General features: G+C 32.8%; 2 protein-coding genes, 1 long non-coding RNA gene, 1 other non-coding gene and 1 pseudogene across 4 annotated transcripts; all 5 read right to left on the bottom strand.

Moving 5' to 3' along the window:
- Positions 1-691: 691 nt before the first annotated feature.
- TRNAA-AGC lies at positions 692-764 on the bottom strand. The gene has a single exon. It is a non-coding gene; the product is annotated as a tRNA-Ala (tRNA).
- Positions 765-2,137: 1,373 nt separating this feature from the next.
- LOC120255002 lies at positions 2,138-3,213 on the bottom strand. Its single transcript, XM_039262929.1, has 3 exons — positions 3,060-3,213; positions 2,863-2,975; positions 2,138-2,484 (listed from the first exon to the last, which is right to left on the bottom strand). The coding sequence occupies exons 1-3, from the start codon at positions 3,153-3,155 to the stop codon at positions 2,241-2,243; spliced, it is 453 nt and encodes a 150-aa protein (XP_039118863.1). The 5' UTR covers positions 3,156-3,213; the 3' UTR covers positions 2,138-2,240.
- A 218-nt stretch (positions 3,214-3,431) lies between these two features.
- Positions 3,432-4,207, bottom strand: LOC120255003. The gene is made up of 3 exons (XR_005534857.1): positions 4,120-4,207; positions 3,581-3,843; positions 3,432-3,455 (listed from the first exon to the last, which is right to left on the bottom strand). It is a non-coding gene; the product is annotated as an uncharacterized LOC120255003 (long non-coding RNA).
- Positions 4,208-7,065: 2,858 nt separating this feature from the next.
- On the bottom strand, positions 7,066-11,437 carry LOC120254997 (annotated as a pseudogene).
- A 6,121-nt stretch (positions 11,438-17,558) lies between these two features.
- On the bottom strand, positions 17,559-19,901 carry LOC120254999 (F-box protein At2g32560-like). The gene is given in 7 exon segments (XM_039262927.1): positions 17,559-18,054; positions 18,813-18,887; positions 18,961-19,137; positions 19,211-19,289; positions 19,386-19,477; positions 19,555-19,664; positions 19,666-19,901. Coding segments are annotated over 7 exon segments (906 nt in total). The 5' UTR covers positions 19,851-19,901; the 3' UTR covers positions 17,559-17,866.
- Positions 19,902-24,329: the final 4,428 nt, after the last annotated feature.

Here is a 24,329-nt window from a genome sequence, read left to right as displayed (position 1 = left end):
TTGTCGACATGTTAGTACATAATTGGGGTCTGAACTAGTACTCTATGCAGACAGAGTAGGAATTTAAGATTCATGTTTATGAGGCATGTTGTTAACTTGTTAATTGTCCGAGATTTCTCAGTTTTTGATAAATAGGGGACAAACATTTCCTATTTAAAGAAAACTAGGATGTGCACAAACATGGAGTGCAACTGTAACCTCATCAAGCACTTATGCCGTTAGGTCAATCTCAACGAACACTTTATATGAGGGACATAAGTTTTGAGGTTAAATTTTGATTTTTTTTTTTTAAATAAATATTGTACACAAAGGATCTGGTCATTGGTTTTTAGTATTTTATTTGCTTTATTTGTTTTATTAGTAAATGAGAAGTAGGGGAATGATCCGGCTCTTCAATTATAAGTACAGTTTTAATTTTGAACTTGTAGTTGATGAAATCATGATTATATTTTCTAAAATAAAAATTAATTAATTAATCTAAAGCTCAGATACCACTCTGAAATAAAAATAAATAAATAAATAAATCTATACATACAACCTAATAAATATGTAAAATATTAAATGTTTCAAAAATATGTTTACATCAAAGTGACATAGAAGTTTTTTCACTTATTTTTATTAATTACTAAACAATTAAAAATATGAATTCGAAACCATTAACAAGATAAAATTAAAAAAATAAAAATGTAATTGGAGAAGTGGGGTATCGATCCCCATACCTCTCGCATGCTAAGCGAGCGCTCTACCATCTGAGCTACATCCCCGATTGTTGTCATAGTTCCCCACAAATTATTTTTAAATATATAAACATTAATTAAATGTTGTCATATATCTCCATGTTCTACGCTTTTACAATATAAATACATTTATGCACATCTTTATCATTCACTACATAAATATTATATTAATCCAAGGATGCAATATGTATATATATATATAATATTCTCCATCATCTACAAACAAACAATATCATGCTTCTTTTCCGGCACAACAATCACAATTAATTCAATCCATATTCTCAATCATCGATCACCCTCTCTTTCTCTCAAATACAACACATTTCCCCTGTTTGTAAGCCTGAAATAAAGGATACTCAATCCCCTCCCTCTACGTAACCAACCTTATATAAAGTGATTGCATGCATCCATGCATGTGCAATCACTTTATCACTCTCTCTTTCACGTGAAAACTATACCACATGGAGTTTTCTTTTCAATCCAATCATCTTCTTTCACTTAACACTACTACTACTCCTTCTGCTGATGAGCTTTTTCTCAATGGAACCATCCTCCCTCTCAAACTTCCCCCTTGTCTTCAAATCATTACTAATATGGACACTAATACAAGTTCTAGAAGAACAACAACAACAAGAAGAAGAAGTCCTATATCCCCTAGATTACTATCAAGTTCATTTAGATGTGAGAACAAGGACTTGGATCCATTCATGTTGGCCTTGGAGGTAGTGAGGAAGGAGGTTGAGAGTCCTAAGAGAAGAAGAGTTAGGTCTCTTTCTCCTCTAAGGACTTCATTTTGGGTTGGTTCTAAGGAAGAAGAACAAGATGATGATGATGATGATGATAGGATGGGCTCATGCAAAGTTGGCAAGAGGAAATTAGTGGTTAAGGATTGGAGGTTTAGGAGAGAAGGTGATCAACATGATGGCATTAATGGTAGGTTTTGTAAGAGATCTAGTGGAATGATTATGGAGGAGTTTAGGAAGAAGAGTGTGAAACTTTGTCGCCATGCTATCTTTACTTGTTTTGGTTTCAAACCTTAAATTAAGTCAAATGAATTTGGTGGGCTTTTGTTGTGATCTTGTTGTTCTTTTCTTTTTTTTTTTTTTTATTTCAGTTGGAGAAATCCTTGAGTCAATTTGGTATTGCCCTTGAGAGTTTGGAAAATAAATATTATACGTATAAAAAAAATTAGAATACAAAAAAAATAATAATATAATTATGATAATTATGGAGATGATGATTCAAAAATATTAATTTCAAAATTGAAGACAAAATAAAGTAAATTTATCTATAATTTCTAACACATATCATAGTTTTGATATTTATTCTAGCTCCATATATATATATGCGCAAAAGGAAATAAGACCAATCCAATAAATTGATGCATTTAAAAAAGCAAATAATGTCAAATAGTGACTTCAAGAATTCATGCCGGCAGTTAACAAAATTCAAAACAAATAAATGCTATTAAATAATAATTTTGATATGATTTATGCACAAAAATCAAAAGTGATTTGAATGACTGTCACTAACTTCAGAGAAGTATTCAGCTACACTTTCAGATTTCTCACTTGTTGATGCTTGAAGATGCATTGAGGTTTGATCATCAAAAGAATTTTTCAAGCTGCTTTCAGTTGTTGTTTCAGCTAAAAAATTGTGTGGACTGAAGAATGGATTGCAAAACATCATGTTCGCTACCATCCTGTCGATCGCATTCAATTTCGCCACCACATGATTTTTTTCCTTCCTGAATTCAGTAAAAAAAAAATCATCTCAAGGAATTACAAGAAGATGATCAGAAAAAAGAGAAAATAATAATGTACTAAATAAATCTTATAAGATTTGTGCACACTGATTATGTATCATACAGAATCAATCATTACTAATTCTTAACACAAACTTTTTATAAGAAACCAATCATCTTTCAATTTCAAATATAAACTCAATCATGATACCCTCAGCATTGCAGAAATAATTCAACTAAAATTGCATCAAATTGCATGCTGTACACAATGTATACTCATATTTAACAAAAAGCTTTAGATTCTGAATTTTTTTTTAATAAAATAAAGAGTTTATCTTGGAGAAATTAATACATGAAACCATTTACTGAGTCTCTCTGTACCTTGAATTTTCACAGTTGAGTTCTACATCTCTATTTTTGTATTCGACTCGTTTTGAGTTTTCTGCGAGACGATACAAAGCATTTCGGAAGCACATTCGTGTCTCATTATTCATCTGTCCAAATAAAGAATCAATTATGACAGGTTTTGTTTGAAAGAAAATAAAGATTTAGTGATTTATATAATTGATAATATATACCTGAATCATTACATGTTCGAGTTCCTGCAATACTGTTTGCTCCATACATTCCGGCTTATCCAAATCGGCAATTGCATCACTTTTGCTATTAACCATTACATTCTGAAACTGATTATAAAATAAAGTTTAATAATGGTTTCTTGCAAATGCAGCTAAATTTCAACTATCATACCATAGGTACTTCTGATGTCTTAGATCTCGTCGGGAATCAAAAGATGATGATGAACTATTTTCTATTTCCCAATCTTCTAATATATAATTCAAGGACTGAAGAAAGCCGAACGGTTTCACACATGTCGAGCTCACTGATCGAGCAGGGTCCGTAATCAAACTTAATGAACCCATGTTCACATCAGCAAAAACCATTCTGCAAAATCATCTTCCAGCAAAGAGTTTCTGCAGAAAAACATCAGAAAATAACTGAGAATAGCAGCATGTGTTAAATGTTTATTTAATGAAAGTTTTCAACAATTTAATTATCAGACTTATTAGTTCCTACAAGGATTAAAACAAGTTCCTACAAGAAAGTGTCATCCATTTGCCCCATATTGTTCGGCAACCGGAAATCAGAAATGCTTTGAATTGAAGTTTCCGACATCCCCAAGCTGCAATTTATCGATGAAGTTAGCTTATTTGCACTTGAGTTACTAAATTTTTTGTACTGATGACCGGGAATTTCATCTTTTTCACTAAGTTTTTCAGTAGATACATCTTCAGTTTCTTGATCATCAGGAACAACAAAATTTTCAGTTTCTCTTGTGAAATACCAGTCCATGTTCTCAACCTGAAAATTTTGGCATCATAAACCAGATTAGCATGAAAAAACACAGAAACTATTAAAAGTAAAACTTGCAGAAAAAAATAAAAGTCATGGATCATGACTTACTAAAAAACAGAAAAAAAATAATTACAGAATTTAATTAGATCAACATATAGAAAAGAAAAAGATTCAGTACTATATAAAGATCAATAAAATCAATCAAAATCAAGTCTCATGTCCATATAATTAAAGAAAAGAATCAGTGAAATTATCAATATTTAAATATAACATAATAAATACCTGAAAACAAAGAACTTGAGTTTGTCTCCCAATTTTTCTGAAAAAAGGAATATTATTTTGGTTTCTATATTTAGAGATAAGGTGCAAAGAAATTGGTATTGTGAAATGTGGTGGGGCCCGGTAAAGAGATTTAGTGGTGTGAATAGATTTCATTGAATCTAATTCTCACATCTAATTTTCCCACGTGTTCTAAGAGGATCTAATGAGGCTTTTCTGTGGTTCATTTGCCTTTCATGGCCCTTCATGTTGTTGTTAGTAATTGAAGCATTCTGCAGAAAGGATCCGAGTTGAGGAGAAGAGGTTGTTCTGGTAAAAATATAAAGCAATTAAGGGGTAAGAATGTCTTTTCATGTGTTCGAATTTCAGTTAAATCCGTTAGCAGAAGGTGGAAAGAAACCAACGGCTGAGATTGATTTGATCATGGATGGAGAGTAAGTTCGAGGCAGAAGCTAAGTCCAGCATCGGGGTTAGCCAAGTCCAGTGTTGGGGTTAGCTTAGTCCAGCATCACTTAGTTTATTTCATTTTGAGTACTAAACTTTCAGTTATTTAAATACTTTTCATATAAATAGTTAAAGTAAGAGTTTTTTTCCGATTTTCACCGAGCTTCTTCATCTTCGTGAATTTTTCCCGGATTGTATAAACTTTTTGTGTTTGAGATGAATTGAAAAAGTTGTTCCTCATGAAGTCTAGATGCTATATAGTGATTATCACATGTTTCCCTAGAGTTAGATTCTCTTCTAATTTTTATTTCTATTTTGATAAATGGGACAATTCTCTGGGTTAATCAAAAGACATGTGCAAACTTAGGGTACATTTGATTAGTTCATAATAACAGCACAAACAGTACAATATAGTATAAATGGTTGAAATACAGTACAATATATGTGCTATTTTATTTTGATATTTATTAGACAGTATAGAATTTTTTGTGTTGTTTGATGTTTAATTTGCAAAAGTATTGAACTAAAATTTGTTAATTTACTATAATATTCTTTTAATGTTATATATTCATGACAATATTTTTTTGAAAATCCAAAGATTTGTATTCAACCAACCGTTTATGTTGTACTCACTTTATTTGTAAAATCAAAACAAGTAATCTGATAAATTATTCCTCTACTGCTTAAAAATCTCCAGATCAAATCGGACTCCTTAATGTCTCCTCGTGCTCTCACTAAGTCTCACACGTTCTCACCTTGGTTTATTAGGGTTTGTATGAAGATCTAAAGTCCCGTGTTGTTAATTCCTCTACATAAAATTTGAATTCTCGCCACAGTTTTCCTCTTCTAAAGAACTGAGGGTTAGTGCTGCTAATCATCTCGAATTTGGTGGTTTTTAACAATAGATTCTTTTTTTCATAATCTTGGATTAGGAACTAATTCTTTTTAAAAATTACTAATTTTATGAAATAATTAAGTTTTTAATGTTTATGGTGCTATGTGATATCGCAAATATTTTTTTAGTGATTCTCTCAATTTTGGGGAGATTTTGATTGTATATTTTAGGACATAATTGCTTATTATTAATGATATACAAATATATTTTTCATTGTATTCATCTAATATAACTAGAATGCCTGTGTATTAACATGCTTACATTCTTTTACTACATTTACCACAATCAATGAAATAATATTTTTACTACTATTCTCTTTGTTATTATCCACTTTTATTTTTAATATATGTATATAGATATATATAATTTTTTGCCTTAAACTGCATGGATTTGTTCATGTGTGAGTTCATATTTAAATAAAGAAAAAAATCAAAAATAAATAAATAAATAAAGTAAAAAATTATATAAAGATTTATTCCACTTTTAGAAAGTAAAATGAATAATTACTCAAACGTTAAGGGCCCTCACTTATAAAAATTCATTGGTGACATTTGCGTAACGACGTCAAAGCATCAGATTTGTCATTAATTAATTAATTAATTTCTAAAACATAGAAAAGAATTTTAAAAGCTCGGCATCATTTGTTCACATTACTTGTTCGTGTCTTCTTCACACACATTAGTGACTCTCAGAATTATGTGTGATCTCCATGAGTTTCACATGGACTAATACATAATTTTGCTAATTTTCAGAAGCTTTCTGATATATATATATATATATATATATAATATGTTTTTAAGGAATATTCCTATAAAACGAATCTAGTGACATCCCTACAGCAGCGGTTAGATCATCTATCTAACGGCTATTATTTCATTACTAACTCAGAAGTGGGGTTATTAATGCTAATCTCACTTTCAGGGTTATATTTATAATAAAACAATAATTATTAGATGATAATCTAATTAACAGTTATTGTGAGACATCTCTGAATTTTTAAATCTAAGGACGTCCTTAGATTATCAGTCCCCAATATAAGAGTAATTATTACAAATTATAATGTGACTGCTTTTGTAAATTGAAGATATACACAACTAATAAACACTATATTTCACACATCTCTTTATTTCAACCTGCTTTTTATGGCCAAAAACTTGAGCAAGATGTACAGAAAACCAGAGACTAATTACTCCAAAATTAATAACAGCTGCAGTAAAACCAAAGTTGCAAATGTTCATTGCCCATTCAACAACATAATGTTTCTATCTTTCACTTGGAAAAAACAGAGAAAAATATAATCAGAAACTAGTACAAAAGGATGTGCAGACATGTCACACATCTGATATCACATGAATTTCAACCCCGAGTTCATAATGCAGTAGCTTGTCGCCCCTGAACACCGGCATTTCACCAACATAAAAAGGTTTGGCATGCAATGGCGAATTCTTGTGCTTAAAATGATGCTTTTTAATGCGCTTTGTGTAGAAGAAAACAACTCGGCTTCTCTGGTTGGTAACCTATAAATTTTCACTTCATCTATTTTGCACTCTAAAAAAGTCAATTTTGGTATCAGTGATGTTGTGGCAGGAGACTGCATCTTGGTTTTGCTGCTCACGAACCAGATTATAATTAACAGTTAGAACAGCAGAAATTTTGAGCTTCTCAAGGATCGTGTTTAACTTCCTTCACCATCAATGGTATAAACTGGTATTTGCCATTTCTTCGTGTTCTTCTTAGGGTCATCAGTAAGGCTGAGATCATTCTCATCTTCTTTAAATGTCCGGACAAAGGTTTTGGCACCAGCTAAAATTAACCTCTCAATAATGAACAGCTGATAATTGTTTTCTACCACCTGGTCCAGGATGTCACTGTAATTTGATGAATATGCCAGCCTATATCTGTCGACAGATTAAGAAGCCATTGCATAACATGAGAAGATGCATAAACAAAGAATTAGATTATAAATTTCAGTGCATTCAATATCAAACAAATACTGAAAATGAGCATGTGTTCATCACACTGAAACATACGTTTATAACAGAATGTTTAGAATCTCACATAAGAGGATGTTGAGTTGTAATTCTTATCTTAAATTCAAGCCAAATAAATGCTGTGCAAATTTGATATCAAAATTCTTGAGAGTTGCATTCAATTATAAAAAACAATGTTTTAACAAAGAAACAGAAAGATAAATTCTCAAAGAGATTACCTGTCAGAAAGAGGTGAAAAGAAGCTAGGTGTCCTCTCGTTTGAAGCAATGAAGAGTGTATGTCCCTTGGGAATCCATTTCTCAATTCTTCTTCCAATAAATTCAGGTCGTGTATCTCTATCCAAATGAGGGTGAAGGGTCCGATCAACTCCAAATCTATCTTTTTCTTGTTTTTTTATCTTATCCCCCTTCTCACATGAATGGCATCATAATCACCAAGGAGTTCCTTAATCTATAACGGAGAGTTCATATAAATCTCAGATGCAATTCAAGAGGGCTACAAACATACTCTTATAATAAAAAGATTTGATGTGACTTATTCCAAATCCAAAATGAATGTCTTCCCAATTCCTCCACACGAAAGAGCAAACAAAGATCAAAAATAGAACACCGTGATCTCCTAACACCTCAATAACTAAATACTGTATGGCAAAACCCAAGCTACTGCATGAATCAGTATCTTGATAACAACAATTTGCAACATAAATAAATAAATAAAAGCAATTTACAGCTTTCAATCAACAACCTTTAGAGCCAACTAAGAATTTACGAAACAATAAACAATTTCATTTCCACCAAGCTCACAAGCATGCATACCCATAAGTCAAAGGGGTGTGATTTTAGGATAATGCCATGGGTAAGACAATGCCAAATTAAAAATTTAGATTCCCAAGATAAAACATAGTATCAAAGGAAAGAAAGCCACTAATGACAAATGTTCAACATCTTGATAATTTTCTACTGCTGACATGAACTACCAATGATAATACTAATTAGGTTGACAGCAGACCAAGTTCAAGTTAAAGAAAATGTGAATACCTTATCTGCAGCATCTCTTAATTTTCTTGCAGCCATCTTTGGGAGAAATGAGTATGGCAGAGTGATAGAACTGCGGTTGTTTCGATCTTTGCACTCCATAAACCTGAAAGATTATCCAATGTCAACACTAGTACTTAACATTTCAAATATCACCTAACAGAATCATTGATATATCCTTAGTCAATAGTCTGGATATCATATATGATAACTAGAAATAAAAAGGAAGTAAACTGATAGAAGATCAAATAGCTTGTAGCCTTACCATGAAAGTGGACTTGCCAGTATGATTTATCAGCAAAAACGCTTTGAGTAAATAGTGTTGTCTCTAAGATCAACCTTATCCGTACCTTCCACATGAACCAACCCCCGAGATCCCAACTTCATGCTTGTTGATAGTATACGATACCACATCTTTGAGTTATCCAAGATCACTGGAACAGTTTCTGATATGAGATCCAAATCATATAAAGAATCCATTGCACAAGAATTGGCTGTCCATCTATCAAACAGAAGTTTAGACAACTACGAATCAGCTTAAGATTTCTGTGCAGTGTAGAGACTATTAAAAAAATTGTAAAAACAGTAAGGCAAAAGACCAAGGAATAATATTATTCAATTAGCAAAATAAACATACGAGAAAAAATAATTATTTTAGAAAAATACCAAAGTTGAATTGGTTTTTGATTGAAATTATGTTGAGTAGGTTGACACATAAAAATTTGACTAGAAAGACTATGTCCAAAGTTGTTCTTATGTGGAAATGGAAAAATGGTATGCAAGATGGAAGCAGAGAGTAAATTTATGTATTAAGACTTAAGAGATTGGCATTCTACAATAGATCACACTGTCAGGAAAAATAATGTTGCCCACTTTACTGTTGAAACAAAATACATATATTTTCATAAGAGAAACAAGTGTCTAGAGTTTATATTAGGTAAAAAAACTTAGCATGTGAGGCAGCAGCCTGCTTTATGATGAAGGCAGAATGAGTATGCAAAGCCAAAATCAGCCATTAGACTCATCACTGATAACAGCGTGATGTGCACAAAATTTAAGTTTGTGCTTTCTGCAAGTCCATATTGGGCTCCACCTCATATTTTACAGCTTTGCAACCACACATACTTTTCTGTAATTTGTCATACAAGTTAAAGTCTAATAAAACAATTTGTGAACATCAATATATAGTTTAAGAGCAAACGACATTTCCCAGGGTATGTTTAACTTTCCAATGAACTGGGTAAAACTGATAATGAGAGCACAGAGGATATAGCAATCAATAAGAGGCTGTTGTTTTTTCATCAACTTAAAAGGAAACCATATCAACCACAGAATGGCCAAAACCATGAACAAACAATGGAGTCATGGAGATGAAAGGCTCAAGGAATAACCAAGTACATAATGGAAATTAATGCATCTTCCACAAAGAAATCTAGGATGGTTCAAGTGTAATAGCAAGATTGCATAAAGATACCAAATAAGCTGTTATGTTAGAGTTCACTAGCTTTAATCATGAATTGGTATTATAGGTTCAATAGAGCAACTAGAACTTAAAAAGATTTTCATCGTCATGCAGGATATTTCCTGGTCTTGGAACTAATGGCACAGGAAGGCTTACAGGTCATCAAAGAAACCTGAAAATTTTACATATATATTCAAGATTGCGACCTTAAGGTAATCATGGAAATGAAGCCATAGTCTCTCAAGCAGACAATAAAACATATTTTCCCTTAATTTAAAATTACCAATCATGTTAGAAAATGCATTTCCCCATAGAATTCTATGCACCATTAGTAAATTAAATCTTATAGTATGAGCTGAAATTAATTAGTTTCAGGGACACATAAACTTTATATAAACTTGCACTGTCATCAATATCAGAAGATGAATATACAATCAATTTGCAAGTCATTAACATGTATAATGATGGGTCATACCTCTCTTCCGAAGTCGCATTGCTAGAGTGGTGAAGGATCCCCTTCTTATTATGAATTGGGTTAATGCACATCCTTGAAGGCATCACAAACACCCTACAAAAATTAGTAAGCATCTTCTATCAATTCCAATTCCAAAGAAATCCAAATGTACAAATTCAAACACAACAAGAAAAAAACCCCAAAAATTGGAAATCTGCGCAGTTAATGTTGATTTACACCAATTAAATCTTTAGAAACCAAAAGATCACCTTTTTCGTTTTTTTTTTAACATAGGACCTATCAATCTAGACACATGCTCAGACAGTCACAAAACTCTGTTCCAAATAATATAGTTGACTAAATCTCGCTTGATATAGATACTTCTATTCCAAAATTTTGATCTTTTTGGGAATGTTTTAAGAGAGAATTCAATTCAAACAGTTTGAGTTTCCAGTCCAGCATCCCTATGATCAAAAATAAAAATAAAAATAAAAGCACCAGCATCTTCTCACTAAAACATGAAGCATTCTCTAGCAAATCACCAAAATCAGTTCAAAATTTTCATAATCAAATCATTTGCAAGAATAAAAAGAAGAAGAAAAGAGAGAGAGAGTAGATCACAACAAATAACATAAAAATCTCATTCAGTGAACAAACCATAACAAAAATCAACCCCATTTACTTCCAAAGCGATAAAAATCAAGAAGAAATCCACCTCTTAAGGAACAATGCCTCCTCGAGGGCGCAACGGAGGCTGGACTCCTGATGCCCCAACCCCTCGCAAGAATCGCAATGCTTCCCGGGACAATCAACCCTGTTCCCCCAGTACAAATACTTCCGCTCGAGCCCATCCCATCCTCCCTTCTCCCGCGTCCCATTCTCCACCCAATTCACCGCTGCCGCTGGCGACGAGAAGGAGAACCCCAAGCTAGGGATGGATGAGGAGTAGAGAAGCCAGAAGCAAGCAATGGCGATGGCCGTGATCACGAGAAGTAGGACTCGAGATCTGGGCTTTTGCTTACTCTTCTTCGAGATCGCCATTGAAGAAGCTTCAAGCCTGCGGGAAGGGCCTCTTTTTTATCAATGATGCTCACGAGCTTGGAGATTCGTGCTCTGACGATCCTAGCCGTTGATTTTTTTATACATTTATTAATTAATTTTAAAGAATTTAGAAGCTTGTTAGAATCTCATTTATAACAAGTATACATATGCTAATAATTCGTTATTCCATCTGTTTTATAAAGATACAAATTTTTTTTATGGATTATAAAAAAAATAAAGATTTAAATTTAATATTAGACTCTTGAAGCAATTAGATTTTTTTTTTAATTGAAATGTGGACAAGTTGTCAGGTTTCGACACTGTAACAGTTAAAAATTTCAGTTGTTCATGTATACGATCAAAGGCGCACACTTACCTACACACCTCTTTGCCAAATCTATGGGGGGCTCTTGTGCAGCAGCACAATAGCTTGAACACTTCTTTGATGATGATGTGCGGATATAACTTTGATGTGTATTGGCGCACACTTACCGGTATGTCCCCAGATTGGGTTATGCGGTCTCTTATGCAGGTGTAAGGCCTTCCTAGGCCAATACAGATGTTGCAAATATAAAAATGACCCCTTTTTGTGATCTAGCATGGAATAATGAGCAACAAACCATCTAATGCAAACAATCGATGCAAGATACTAAATTTTACCGTGGAAAACCCTTCAAAGAGAGAAAAAGCCATGGCACTTTCTAGAGTCAATTGAAATGTTTCCTCTATGTCAACTATAGTGTAACAAAGGTTTTTCTTTAACTAACTAAAGGTATATAAGCACAATGACATGAGTTATCAACAAAATAGGCTCTTAACAACACAAACACATCATCATCCCACAAGAATAGATAACAATGACTTTTACAAGCGATTAAAAAAAGATCAAATCTGTGGAGTAGGAGATCTTCTTGCAAGGATGCACTGCTCAAAGTGTGGTGAAATCCGTCACTACATACCGTATGATCTTTTTGCAATCACAAGTCCTAACCCAGGGACGGAACCAGGACTAGATGATAGGAAGGGCTAAAGCCTAAAGGCAAACCATAAAAAAAATAAAAAAAATAATCCAACAAAATAATTATTTTAAATGGAAAATAATATGCTAACATAAAAAAAAAATTAAATACATATATTAAAATAACATAAAGGATAATTTAAAATTGTGTTATCTATAGCAGATATAAGATATTTTCAATAACTCAATTAATAAGAATACATATCAAGTTTGTATTTTTTTATTAAAAAATATGGTAAAATCTATCCCTCTATATATATACGATTTTTTAAACCTTTTTTTAAATTACTAACCCCTTTCTCTCCTTCTCCTTGGGTTATTTTTCTCAATTTTGTATACAATGTTATTCTCTCACATTTATTCAAATGAGAGTTCATCATTTAAGCTTTTCCAATTAAATTCCTCTTTTGCCATTTCATTAATTGACATAGTTTCTTTATATATATATATATATAATTAGGTGGGATGGCTCACTTTTATTCATTTGTTGGGGGCCCAAATATAGGAGCACCAAACACAAGCCATGTTAGAGACGTGTACAAACATGGAGTTAGTACTCGATACATCTCTTAGAATTAGTATCTCAATACATCTCAGATTTCTCACTTTATGGTTTGAAGTTCAATCCGTCTCTTCACAGAGGATATGAACACCCCAGACAGGAGACCAACCAAAAGGTACTTGGATTAAAAAAAAATAAAAAATCAATTATTTAGCTTCATTTCAATTTTAGAGATGGATGAACAGCAGGAACTCAAATAAACAATAATTCACCTACAAATTATATAACTCACTAAATCTTTCTAGAAAAAGAGCAAACAACTAAGAAAAAAACAAAAATAGGAGGAAGCAGAAAAGAGGACTAGAAGGATAAGTTTCTTTGGTTATAAATGCCTTCAAGCTAGGAGGGACGATCTTTTGCCCTGGAAGAAGAGTGAGAGTTAAGGATTTAGTCCTCCATGAGACGCCAATCTATCGACAATGAAGTTGTCTTCCCTTGGGATTAAAAACAATTGGATAGTTGGGGAAGACAATTAGCTTTTGCTTGAGTTCTAGAATCTCCGAGTTGTAAATCAAGGAAATACTCGGGATCGTCGGTGAATAGTAATTTGAGCGACGCCTGGGCGATCAAGTATAAATTTTTGTGGACAAAAGCTTTTGACCATTGCGAGATATGTCAGGGGCATAAGTAATTGCGACTAATTCGCATTCATTGGAAGAAGCATGTACACCAACAAAAACAAAGAATAAGGACCGGACTGAGCTTGTAATGAAAAACCAATCCGAAAGAATTTATGATGGGGTTGCCATAAAGCATCAATAAAAACAAAAACATATTTAGATTGAAAATAAGGTCTAGAGAGTCCCTCAGAATCATATGGGAAGCGAGATGTGCCTACATCTTCCAAGAAAAAAATTTGGGTCGGGGGTTCAACCCCTCGCTAGCCCCCTTGGTTCCCCCGCCTCTAACCCCTTTCTCTTCTTCTCCTTGGGTTCTTTTTCTCAATTTTGTATACAATGTTATTCTCTCACATTTATTCAAATGAGAGTTCATCGGTTTAATTTTTTGAATAATCACTAAAGTTTGGTAAAATTACAGTTTGCTCACTCAAGTTTGATTTGTTTCTAAATAATCACTGAAGTTACTAATTATTTCAAATGCCAGTCACCCGAATGATTACCAGCTTCATTAGCTGACGTGGACACTGTGAAAAGTCCAATCAACATTTAGAAAACTGTGTCCACGTCAGCTAATGAAGCCTGTAATCATTCGGTGACTGGCGTTTGAAATAATTAGTAACTTCAGTGATTATTTAGAAACAAATCAAACTTGAGTGAGCAAACTGTAATTTTACCAAACTTTAGTGATTATTCAAAAAATTAAACCGAGTTAATCATTTAGGCTTTTCCAATTAAATTCCTCTTTTGCCATTTCATTAGTTGACATAGTTTCTTTTATATATATATATATATATATATGATTAGGTGGGATGGCTCACTTTTTATTCATTTGTTGGGGGCCCAAATATAGGGAGCACCAAACACAAGCCATGTTAGAGGCGTGTACAAACATGGAGTTAGTACCTCGATACATCTCTTAGAATTAATATCTCAATACATCTGTACTCTCACTTTATGTGTGCTGAAGTTCAATCCGTCTCTTCAGCAAGGATATGAACACCCAGACAGGAGACCAACCAAAAAGGTACTTGGATTAGAAAAATCAATTATTTAGCTTCATTTCAATTTTAGAGATGGATGAACAGCAGGAACTCAAATAAACAATAATTCACCTACAAATTATATAACTCACTAAATCTTTTTTTTTTCTTTTTTTCGTTTTTTAGAAAAAGAGCAAACAACTAAGAAAAACAAAATAGGAGGAAGCAGAAAGAGGACTAGAAGGATAAGTTTCTTTGGTTATAAATGCCTTCAAGCTAGGAGGGACGATCTTTGCCCTGGAAGAAGAGTGAGAGTTAAGGATTTAGTCCTCCATGAGACGCCAATCTATCAGCAATGAAGTTGTCTTCCCTTGGGATTAAAACAATTGGATAGTTGGGGAAGACAATTAGCTTTTGCTTGAGTTCTAGAATCTCCGAGTTGTAAATCAAGGAAATACTCGGATGCTGGTGAATAGTAATTTGAACGACGCCTGGGCAGTCAGTATAAATTTTGTGTGGACAAAGCTTTTGACCATTGCAGATATGCAGGGCATAAGTAATTGCAGCTAATTCTGCATTCATTGGAAGAAGCATGTACACCAACAAAAACAGCAATAAGGACCAGACCTGAGCTTGTAATGAAAAACCAATCCGACAGAATTTCGATGGGGTTGCCATAAAGCATCAATAAAAAACAAAAACATATTTAGATCGAAAAATAAGGTCTAGAGAAGTCCCTGTAAATCATGCCGGTAGCTATAAGAAAGTCCTGACAAAGATATCGGGCTTTAGTGACAACAATATTCAATCTATTTCTTGGAAGATGTAGGCACATCTCTCGCTTCCATTTGAGCTAAGAAACAAGTGGCAATCGTGGCCTTCTCCTAAGAGTCACCGTAGATTGAGTTGATGGTGCTAGTTAACCATTAGCCAATAGAGAGAAAGTTAATATTGCCAGAATTTAAATTGAGCATAGATAAGGTAGTGTTCTAACATTGCTGAAGTTTACAACAATCCCACATAATATGTCTGGCGATTTTTTTTGCCAGCCCACAAAAGGGACAAAGAGTAAAAGGACCGACATTCAAAGCATAGAGGAGAGCACCAATGGTCAGTTTCCCATGTGCTAATTTCCAAATAAAGGTTTTGATACGAGGGATAACAAGAAGTTTCCAGATCTTGTCCCAACCTTTCCAAGTAGCCATGTCCTTGCCATTAGAGTTCAGATGATCATAGACAGCAACAGGAATGGTGGACTTGTGAGAAGCAAGGGCCCAGGCCCAAATATTGGCAGTAGAGGAATCTACTTTGATGTTATTGATCCAATCCAGGTTGATATTATTGCTAAAAAGGACATTAAGAAAGGAAAGATTAAGCTCATCACCATTAATAAGATCAATACTATGAATATTATCCCAAGGAGCATCCATGTTGATAAAAGTGGACTTGTAGAGAATGGGAAGATCCAATAGGCAAGGGACATTCAAAATGTTGACAAAGGCAGGATTAATGGATATGATTCTGAAGTGAGGCTTGAGGAGCTCAGCAGGCTGACAAATTGATTTGAAAAACCAAGAAGAGGGAGTAGAATGATTATTGAACCAGGGATGCCACACTCTATACTTGTCTTTGAAGATGTCAATCCAAATTTTGTTTTCAGAATTTAGAAGGGCTAAAATGTTTTTGGCCATAATAGCATGCTTCACAAGTTTAAGATTTTTTATTCCAAACCCTGTCTCAGATTTACTAAGAACAACAGTAGACCAACCCACAGAGTGAAAGCCGCTACTATTGCCATACATCCCCAGAGAAAGGCCCGAGCTTGTTTAGAAATGGATTCAAGAATGGAGTTAGGAAGATGCATAACAGAAAGGAGATAATTTGGAATGGAGAAGATAGAGTTATTGAGGAGGGCTGCACTGCCAACTGTTGAAAGAGTATAGTGATTCCAAGAAAAGATGGTTGAGTTAATTTTGTTTGGAAGGAAGTTAAGTTGATTGATGAGAATCCTTCTTGGAGAAATGGGAGCTCCAAGGTAGGTAAAAAGGAAGTGACCAAGATTGATACCTAAGATTTTGGAAATAGCCTTAGAAATACTTTTGTTGCACTAAGAAGGAAGAAAAATAGCAGACTTTTGAAGGCTTGGTTTTTGGCCAGTGAGAGAGTGGTAAAGGTCGAGGTAGAGAAGACAATTTCTGGCAGTCTTTCTCGAGGCTTTAGTGACTAAAATGAGGTCATCTACAAATATAAAGTGGTTAAAGTCTCGAGGGAGATTCTTGTTAAAGCCAGGGACCAGATTAAGGAAAAGGGCTTTGTTAAGAATGGCCGAGAGGGTCTGAGAGGTAAGAAGGAAAAGCAAGGAAGAGATCGGATCTCCCTGCCTGACTCTTCGACTACCAAAAAACCAGGATGAGTGATTGCCATTGATGAGAAGGGAGAAGGAAGCCGAGGAAAGAGAGAGGCATGAATCCATTTAATCCAAATCTCGGGGAAAGACATTCTCCGGAGAATTGCAAGAACAACAAACCACTCAATGGTATCAAAGGTCTTTTCTATATCAACTTTAACAAGCTCACTAAATCTTTTTACTTTTATTCACTTGTGGTGTTTGGTTTTTTCCATGAATGGTTGAATAATGGACACAAATTTGATTTCAATGAAGCATAATTTAATTGTTATTATTAAACAGAAATCTTACCAAGCGAAGCAATAGCGATAGAAACTAGTCTGCAGAATTTTTCTGTTCATCAACTTTTGCTGCATCTTGAAGAAATAGCAAATACAATCACACATATCCAAATCAATTTAGCTCACAAACTGATGCTGATTTCATGCAAAAATTAGAGCAGCCAGAATTACTGTTACCGATGCAATAAAAACAACTATTTGCAACTGCAACAATTCATCATCGATCAAAATTTTATCAGTAAGAAATAATCAATTGTAAACAAGAACACGATTATAATTCGCCGATGAGAATACTAGATTAACACATCAAGCATTGTACCTACAAGAAGTAATTTACATAGAAATGTTTTCATTCTAAAACTACAGCCGCGAGAATCTGCATAAAACCTGGAACCTCATGACCGGAAGACAAAAAGAGCATGGTATCCATGCGGACTCGAATAAAAATTGTTCCTTTTTTTTCCTTTTTATCTTGTTATCTCATGCAGAATCGATTTAGCAAGAGAATAGTGAATTTACAACAAATAGATTCAAAGACGACAAGGATTCACTGATCAACACTTATTCCAGGTTATCAGTTGGCCACAGCTGCTTCCACATATTGATTTCATCCTTGCTTTTGAGTTTTCGAATCCCTCCGTAAAATCCGTCAGTCTCATTCCCTTCTTCACGATGATTTTTCCGATTTACAGCTGCTCGTCTCCATCTTGAACCAGGTGTGTATTGATTAAACTCTAACATGATAGTATCTGCAAACAAGACAAGGAATGTTTTTAAGCTGCACAATTAAGTATCAATCTACAATTTTTCCACATAACCAACAATACATTCAATTCACGGGGGCATACATACACAAAAATAATCGGGCTTTTATACTTGGTAAATGAGATGAGATCGAATTATAATATCTTCTACATGTACTTCAACTGTTTGCAGCATTTGCATCTTTGGCCATCAGAACAAGGATATATTTAATTACTGATTGTTAACTTTCTACTCTATATGTAGATTTATGTGTTTGAGTTTCTTGCCAAGTGTTAACTTTCTACTATTTAGTAAATGAAAACAGAATTATTATAACATCTTCTACAAATAAAATGATTTACAAAAAGAGGGTATGATAAATTACCCGGCTGTTAACTTTCTGCTTGTGTAGATTCAAATGTTAGACTTTCCTGCCAACCTTTAACTTTTCTACTATTTAGTGAAGAAACAGAATCCTTGTAACATCTTTTTAGAATTACTTCAATGATTTTACTGACATTTACATCTTTGGTTACCAGAACAAGGACATGTTAACTCAGTTGTTAACTTTATACTCATGTAGATTCAAGTGTTCGAGTTTTTTTGCCAACCGTTAACTTTCTACTATTTAGTAAACAAATCAGAATTCTTACAACGTCTTCTACAAGTAGTTCAATGACTTACGAAATTTACATCTTTGGTTATCAGAACAAAGACATGCCAAATTACTCAATATTAAATTTCTACTCATTTGTAGCTTTACCACTGTTATGACATCGGCAATGGTACTCACTACCGTCGCAAGACTCCAAGTGACCAACAACTCCATACCACCATCCTGTGAAACCAAAACTCACAATTAAATGAATGTGACAATACAAATGCCATACAGGAACTAACACACGACATACCATATGGGAATTCTTTGTTCCTTCTCCACTGAATCTCAATATGATCACCGGGCAGTAATTCATGCAAACAATCAGAAATATGAAGCTCATGTGCAGAAGTTTCAACAGGTGATGCTCTCAGTCTCCCATTGCACTCCTCTTCAATCACAACCGTTCTCCGGCCATGTGGAGGGTACCCTAAATGCATACACCAATCACATATATAATACATGACACTTAGAATACTTACAGTAACAAATATGCAATATACACTTGCGCAAGGTATCAGTATGACAATCATAACTGACTTCAGCATCATAGCAAGACAACATGAATCCAACATGCCCATGCTACAAAAGATATGATGAAAAATTCAATCTTACAAAGCATACAAATGAATGAAAACATCGAAGAATTGACAGATAGATAAATGAATATATACATACCTCTCTGTTGTAAACCTGAGCAGGGAACCAGAACTTGCCATTTTCAAGAGAGAGATACCAGGACATAATGGAAACATCAGGGAAGAAAACACCTTTTGATTTGGCACCACCATCAATCTAGACTTAATCAATGAAGAGGCAAAACACAAGAGAGACGGGCAAAAGAAACCTTTGCCTAGCCTTACACAAAAGATTGATTCCTCAAGGCCAGTACACAAGTCCCACTGTCTTTGAGCAGCCTTGCCAATTAATCTCCCCCATTTTGCTTTCATGTGCTCTCCACATATGATCACTCCTGCAAGTCTCCTCAGATTTGCAAACACAGGACATGCTTGAAAGCCCAGCAGGAGAAAGCTTGCCAAGGACCATGTCCAGAGCCAGCTCTGGCAAATCCAGAACAGAAGGAAACATATCATTCTCTCCCTCATTCTCCCCTTCACTTTGACTCCTCCTCTTGCTTGACATCTTGATGGAAAGATTCAGACTTGGGACAAGATCAAGCCAGTGTGTCTGCTTCAAAGGAGGGACTTGGAAAGGAGGGAAGATGAAAGGAAGAGAAGATAGAGCAGGAAGAACATCGCAAGTTGTGCATTAAGCCAACAAAGAGAAACACCCACCAAAAGTATAAAAAGCTCGCAACTTTCAACCAGAACAAGAATCAAAATTATAACTTTCTTCAATCAGAGAAGAAAAGATTGAAACTTTTACAGCTTGTCACAAAACGCAAATCAAAAACAAGGACAAAAATTAGGGGAAAAATGGGAGAAGATGGGGATTAATAGAAAGGAAAGGGAGAGATGGAGATCTTGGAGAAGGAGAATAGGATTGAGAGTGTGGTAGAAGATGGAGATGGAGAGGCAGTGGGGTCCCTCCAGTTCATCAAATCTTACCACAACCTACCAAATCTCAACACCAATACCTTCAATCCTCTCTCTCCCTCTTTCCCTCTACTTTGAAGAAGATGGTCTGTGTATATATATATATTTATATTTGTTTGTGGTTGAGACACAAGATGTGATTTTGAGTGTTTTTGGTTTGGTTTTTGGATATTATTTGTTTGAGGTTGGGGAGGAATTTAAGGAGGAAGGGCCAATGGAAGACACACACTTTGTGGTGTTTTTCTTCTTACAAAAATCCTTCAATTTATTGGAGATGAAATTTGGCAACCATAAAGATGTATATGGTGGATAAATGTCTATTTTGGTTTTAGTTTGCTATTTTCCTCTTGTTCTTAAGGAAATGATTGTTCTAAGTATTATTTGGAAATGGGATTTGATTTAGTAAATTTATTTATCTAGCTAGGGGGAAAATTAGTCAATACTAAATAGATGTATTTCCACCAAAAATAATGTGTTTCCTTAATAGCAAAAGAAAGGAAAGAAAGTTTATTTTTAGAAAGTCTAATAATTTGATATGATTAATTTTGTAAAAATTTAAGGAGAAAATTTGATGGAAGAGAGAAAATTCAGTATTGTTAAATAAAAGGAAATTTTAGTGTCTTGGATCACTCCGATAAAATAAATAATAAATGTAAAATTTGATATGATTATTAGTTGGAGAAATTACTTGTACACCTTAAAAACTGGATAAGTGGAATCATATTTACTTGTATTTTTAAAAATCAATTTAAAAAGTATAGAAAGGTACATGGGTACTCAATTCTAGATAAAAGAAAAATAATTACTAGCTATTTAATAGAACCCATATTTGCTACATCACATACAAGGCAGCTAGTGATGCTAAAATCATATAAATTACTTTTTTTAATTAAAATATCAGAGATGTATTATTACTATTATCATCTATTATCTATATGCTTCTTTTATTTCAAATTATTTAAGAATTTTTATTTTGTTTCAAATTAATTGTTATTTTAAAAATTTAAACACTAATTATGATTTTTCAATTTCGTTTTATTTTATTTTTATTTTGAAAAGGAGGGTAATCGCGCGAGGCAGAGTGGGCTAGGCTATAATTTTATCATTTTTATTTAATAATAAAACGTGTATCAATGAGAGTAAATCATTTCAATAAAAAAGTAAAATTATCCTCACATATTATTTATTTTTATTTTTATTTTTGTTTTTAGAGTTTAATAGTACTATTAATTTTATATAAAAGCCAAATATAACATATAATTTGAACCCAAAAAGCAAATGTCAAGCATAAAAATGGAAAAACAGGAAAAGATAAATCTATTGATAAGGAAAGCCCATAGTCTAGTGCAAGTGGTAGTGGAATTAAGAAGAAGTCATTATAACATACATAAAGAGAAAGGGTGGTAAGAATAAGAACATGGGACAGAATTAGAGAGCCCTAGTTGCACATAGATGGTGGATAAACAAACAAATCCATCACTCAAAGTCACCCACCCATTACATTAGTTAGGTGTGATGTCAACACACTCTTACATGGAATCCATAAAAGGAGACTTGGAGAGTGCCCTCTTATATAAGAGATACAAGCATTGATAATTTATATTACTCTTGGAAACATAAAGAAAGAGAGAGAGAGAGAGAGAGAGAGAGAGAGAGAGAGAGAGAGAGATGGTTTTAAGGTTTTTACAATATATATTATATTAGAAAAATAAAATATTATTGTTATTTGAGAGTGAAGAACAAAACTGGTGGATGATCACTGTAAGTAATTATTTATTTAGAATTATTTTTGTTATATATCTTTTGTTTTTGCTGTTAGTTTTCTTAAGTTTTTTCATTTATTTTTTATGATAATGTAGTTTATGTTTTTATTCTAGATAAAATATGGTGGGGTTTTGGTATGCTTAAACAAATGGTTTTGAGTTTGAATTTTTATATATAAAAAAATTATTTAATGAAAAATATTTTTTATCAAGTTTTTATTTAAATTTAAATTTTTGTATATATAAAAATTACTCACTAAAATATTTACTTTTTTTATGATGCATTTAGTATATTATCTCAGATTAATTTAGAACTCGTGGTTCTGAAAAAACTTGTGAGCTAAAATTTAAAAATTAAAATTAAAATTAAAATAATTTGTATTAATTACTTACTTTAATATTCATTATTTTTAAAGCTATACTAAAAGTTAAATTTTAATTAAATAATTACAACATTGACTATAATGTTGATGTTGTTTTATTTTTGGTATTTATTGTAAACATGATGGGGATAAGGCTCAAGTTGGGTTTGATTATAGAGGAGGATGGTGGAGGACATAAATTCTAATATTTCTCTAGTAATGGTATGACAGGATTGGATGGAAAAGCCTATTGGTCTACCTAATGGGGTGACAAAGATGGCATCTAGAGAACCTGTTTGTTCTTTGTTTTCCATTTTTTAATAGATTGTTTTTAAATTTGTAATTATGTACATATAATTTTATTTTATTTTTAATTAAAATTATATTGTTTTCCATGGAATGATGAAAATATAGGATAAATAATAAATAAATGTGTCTAGTTTAGATTGTTTGACTTCATATTGAAGAAAGTTTTTATTTATAGCTATTATTTCAAAATTAAAATTAAAATTTTTAAGCTAATTAATATGTAATTAAAAAATATAATATTTTTATTTTTAATTTTAAATTAAGTAGTACTTTTAGTGTTTGGTTGAGCTTTGACAGAGAATGCGTAACTAATTATAATATATCAGAATTATCAAATCCTAAATTAACTTAATTTGTAAAAACTTAAGAACATAAATACTTTTATCAAAAGCAACTGATTATATCAATATTTAATTATCTTATTTTAAAAAAAATTGTAAAAATAATATAATAACTTATGAGTTCGATTTAGATGTAGATACATTGCAATAGGTGTAGTTGATATAATACTCATTGAGATTCTGATACGTTCCAAAAATATATTTAACAATTTTTCCATAATTGTATTATTTTTTTATTAAATTATTTATCTCAGGACAAGAGTCAAAAATCTAGTTATGAACTGTATAAACTTCACATATTCACTTCAATTGATTTTCCTCCATAACTTATATGTGTGGATTTTTGTCACTTTTTCTTTTCTTATTAATATTTTTATCCAATCACACTCTAATTGGTGACAAGTGGAATTGAAACTTGGTCACCGAAAGAGATGTGTGGCCCATTCTTTAGATTTTGAGCATATATGGTTGGGAATCAAGCTACACTTGTGAAGCCATGGCCACCTTTGATTTGGTGATTTATTGCTAAAGTTAAAGGTGGGACTCTTTTTCTCTTTCTCTATCTCCCTTTCCCTCTTTATTTATGCATATAATTATATAATATATATCAATATATATTATATAATAATGTGGCATAATCTTTTTCACTAATTAAGGATTGATAGGGACCATGAGAATCAAATCCATTTTGATAATTTGATATACTCCAATCAATAAGGGAAACTATAAAAATATTCATTCTTACCCACAACTAAAGGCATGCCACATCTTTAATTCTTGTGATTACTTTCACACAAAGTATCACTCTTTTTTACTTTCCATTTCTTTTTCTTTTTTAATAATCTTGTTAATGTTATTAATCACCACCTACTTCCTTGATTCAAGGAGAAATTTATATAATATTTAGAGAATAAATTTGAAAAAGTTGGATGACATCAAGCAAGATCAAAGATATCCTCAATCCAAGGAAAAAGAAAGATGCAATCCGGAAGAGTTGCATAAGTATCACCATGAACAATATAATCCAATCTAATATTCTTACATTAACAGGCACAAACAATGATATTAGGAGGATATATTGAAATGGAATTGCATTGTGATATGAAGACATTAAGGATCTTGTTTAAAAAAGTTAAGTAGATGATACTAATCAAGAATACGAGGCATTGTGCACAAAGAATAAAGATGGGTTATAATTTGTAAAAGTAAAGATAGTAGAACATTTTTGGAAATCACATCTAAGGTGTCAGAGCATCAATAGTTATTAAAATTATTTCTATAAAAATCTAAA

Source organism: Dioscorea cayenensis, unplaced genomic scaffold (assembly GCF_009730915.1).
Source record: "Dioscorea cayenensis subsp. rotundata cultivar TDr96_F1 unplaced genomic scaffold, TDr96_F1_v2_PseudoChromosome.rev07_lg8_w22 25.fasta BLBR01000783.1, whole genome shotgun sequence".
NCBI lineage: Eukaryota > Viridiplantae > Streptophyta > Magnoliopsida > Dioscoreales > Dioscoreaceae > Dioscorea > Dioscorea cayenensis.
This window is presented reverse-complemented; position numbering and strand designations above follow the sequence as displayed.

Coding starts and splice junctions, on each gene's coding strand:
- LOC120255002 (XM_039262929.1), bottom strand. CDS start 3,155: ATGGTTAATAGCAAAAGTGATGCAATTGCCGATTTGGATAAGCCGGAA. Junction 2,976..3,059: donor TCGAACATGTAATGATTCAG/GTATATATTATC, acceptor TTATTTGGACAG/ATGAATAATGAGACACGAAT. Junction 2,485..2,862: donor CTCAACTGTGAAAATTCAAG/GTACAGAGAGAC, acceptor TACTGAATTCAG/GAAGGAAAAAAATCATGTGG.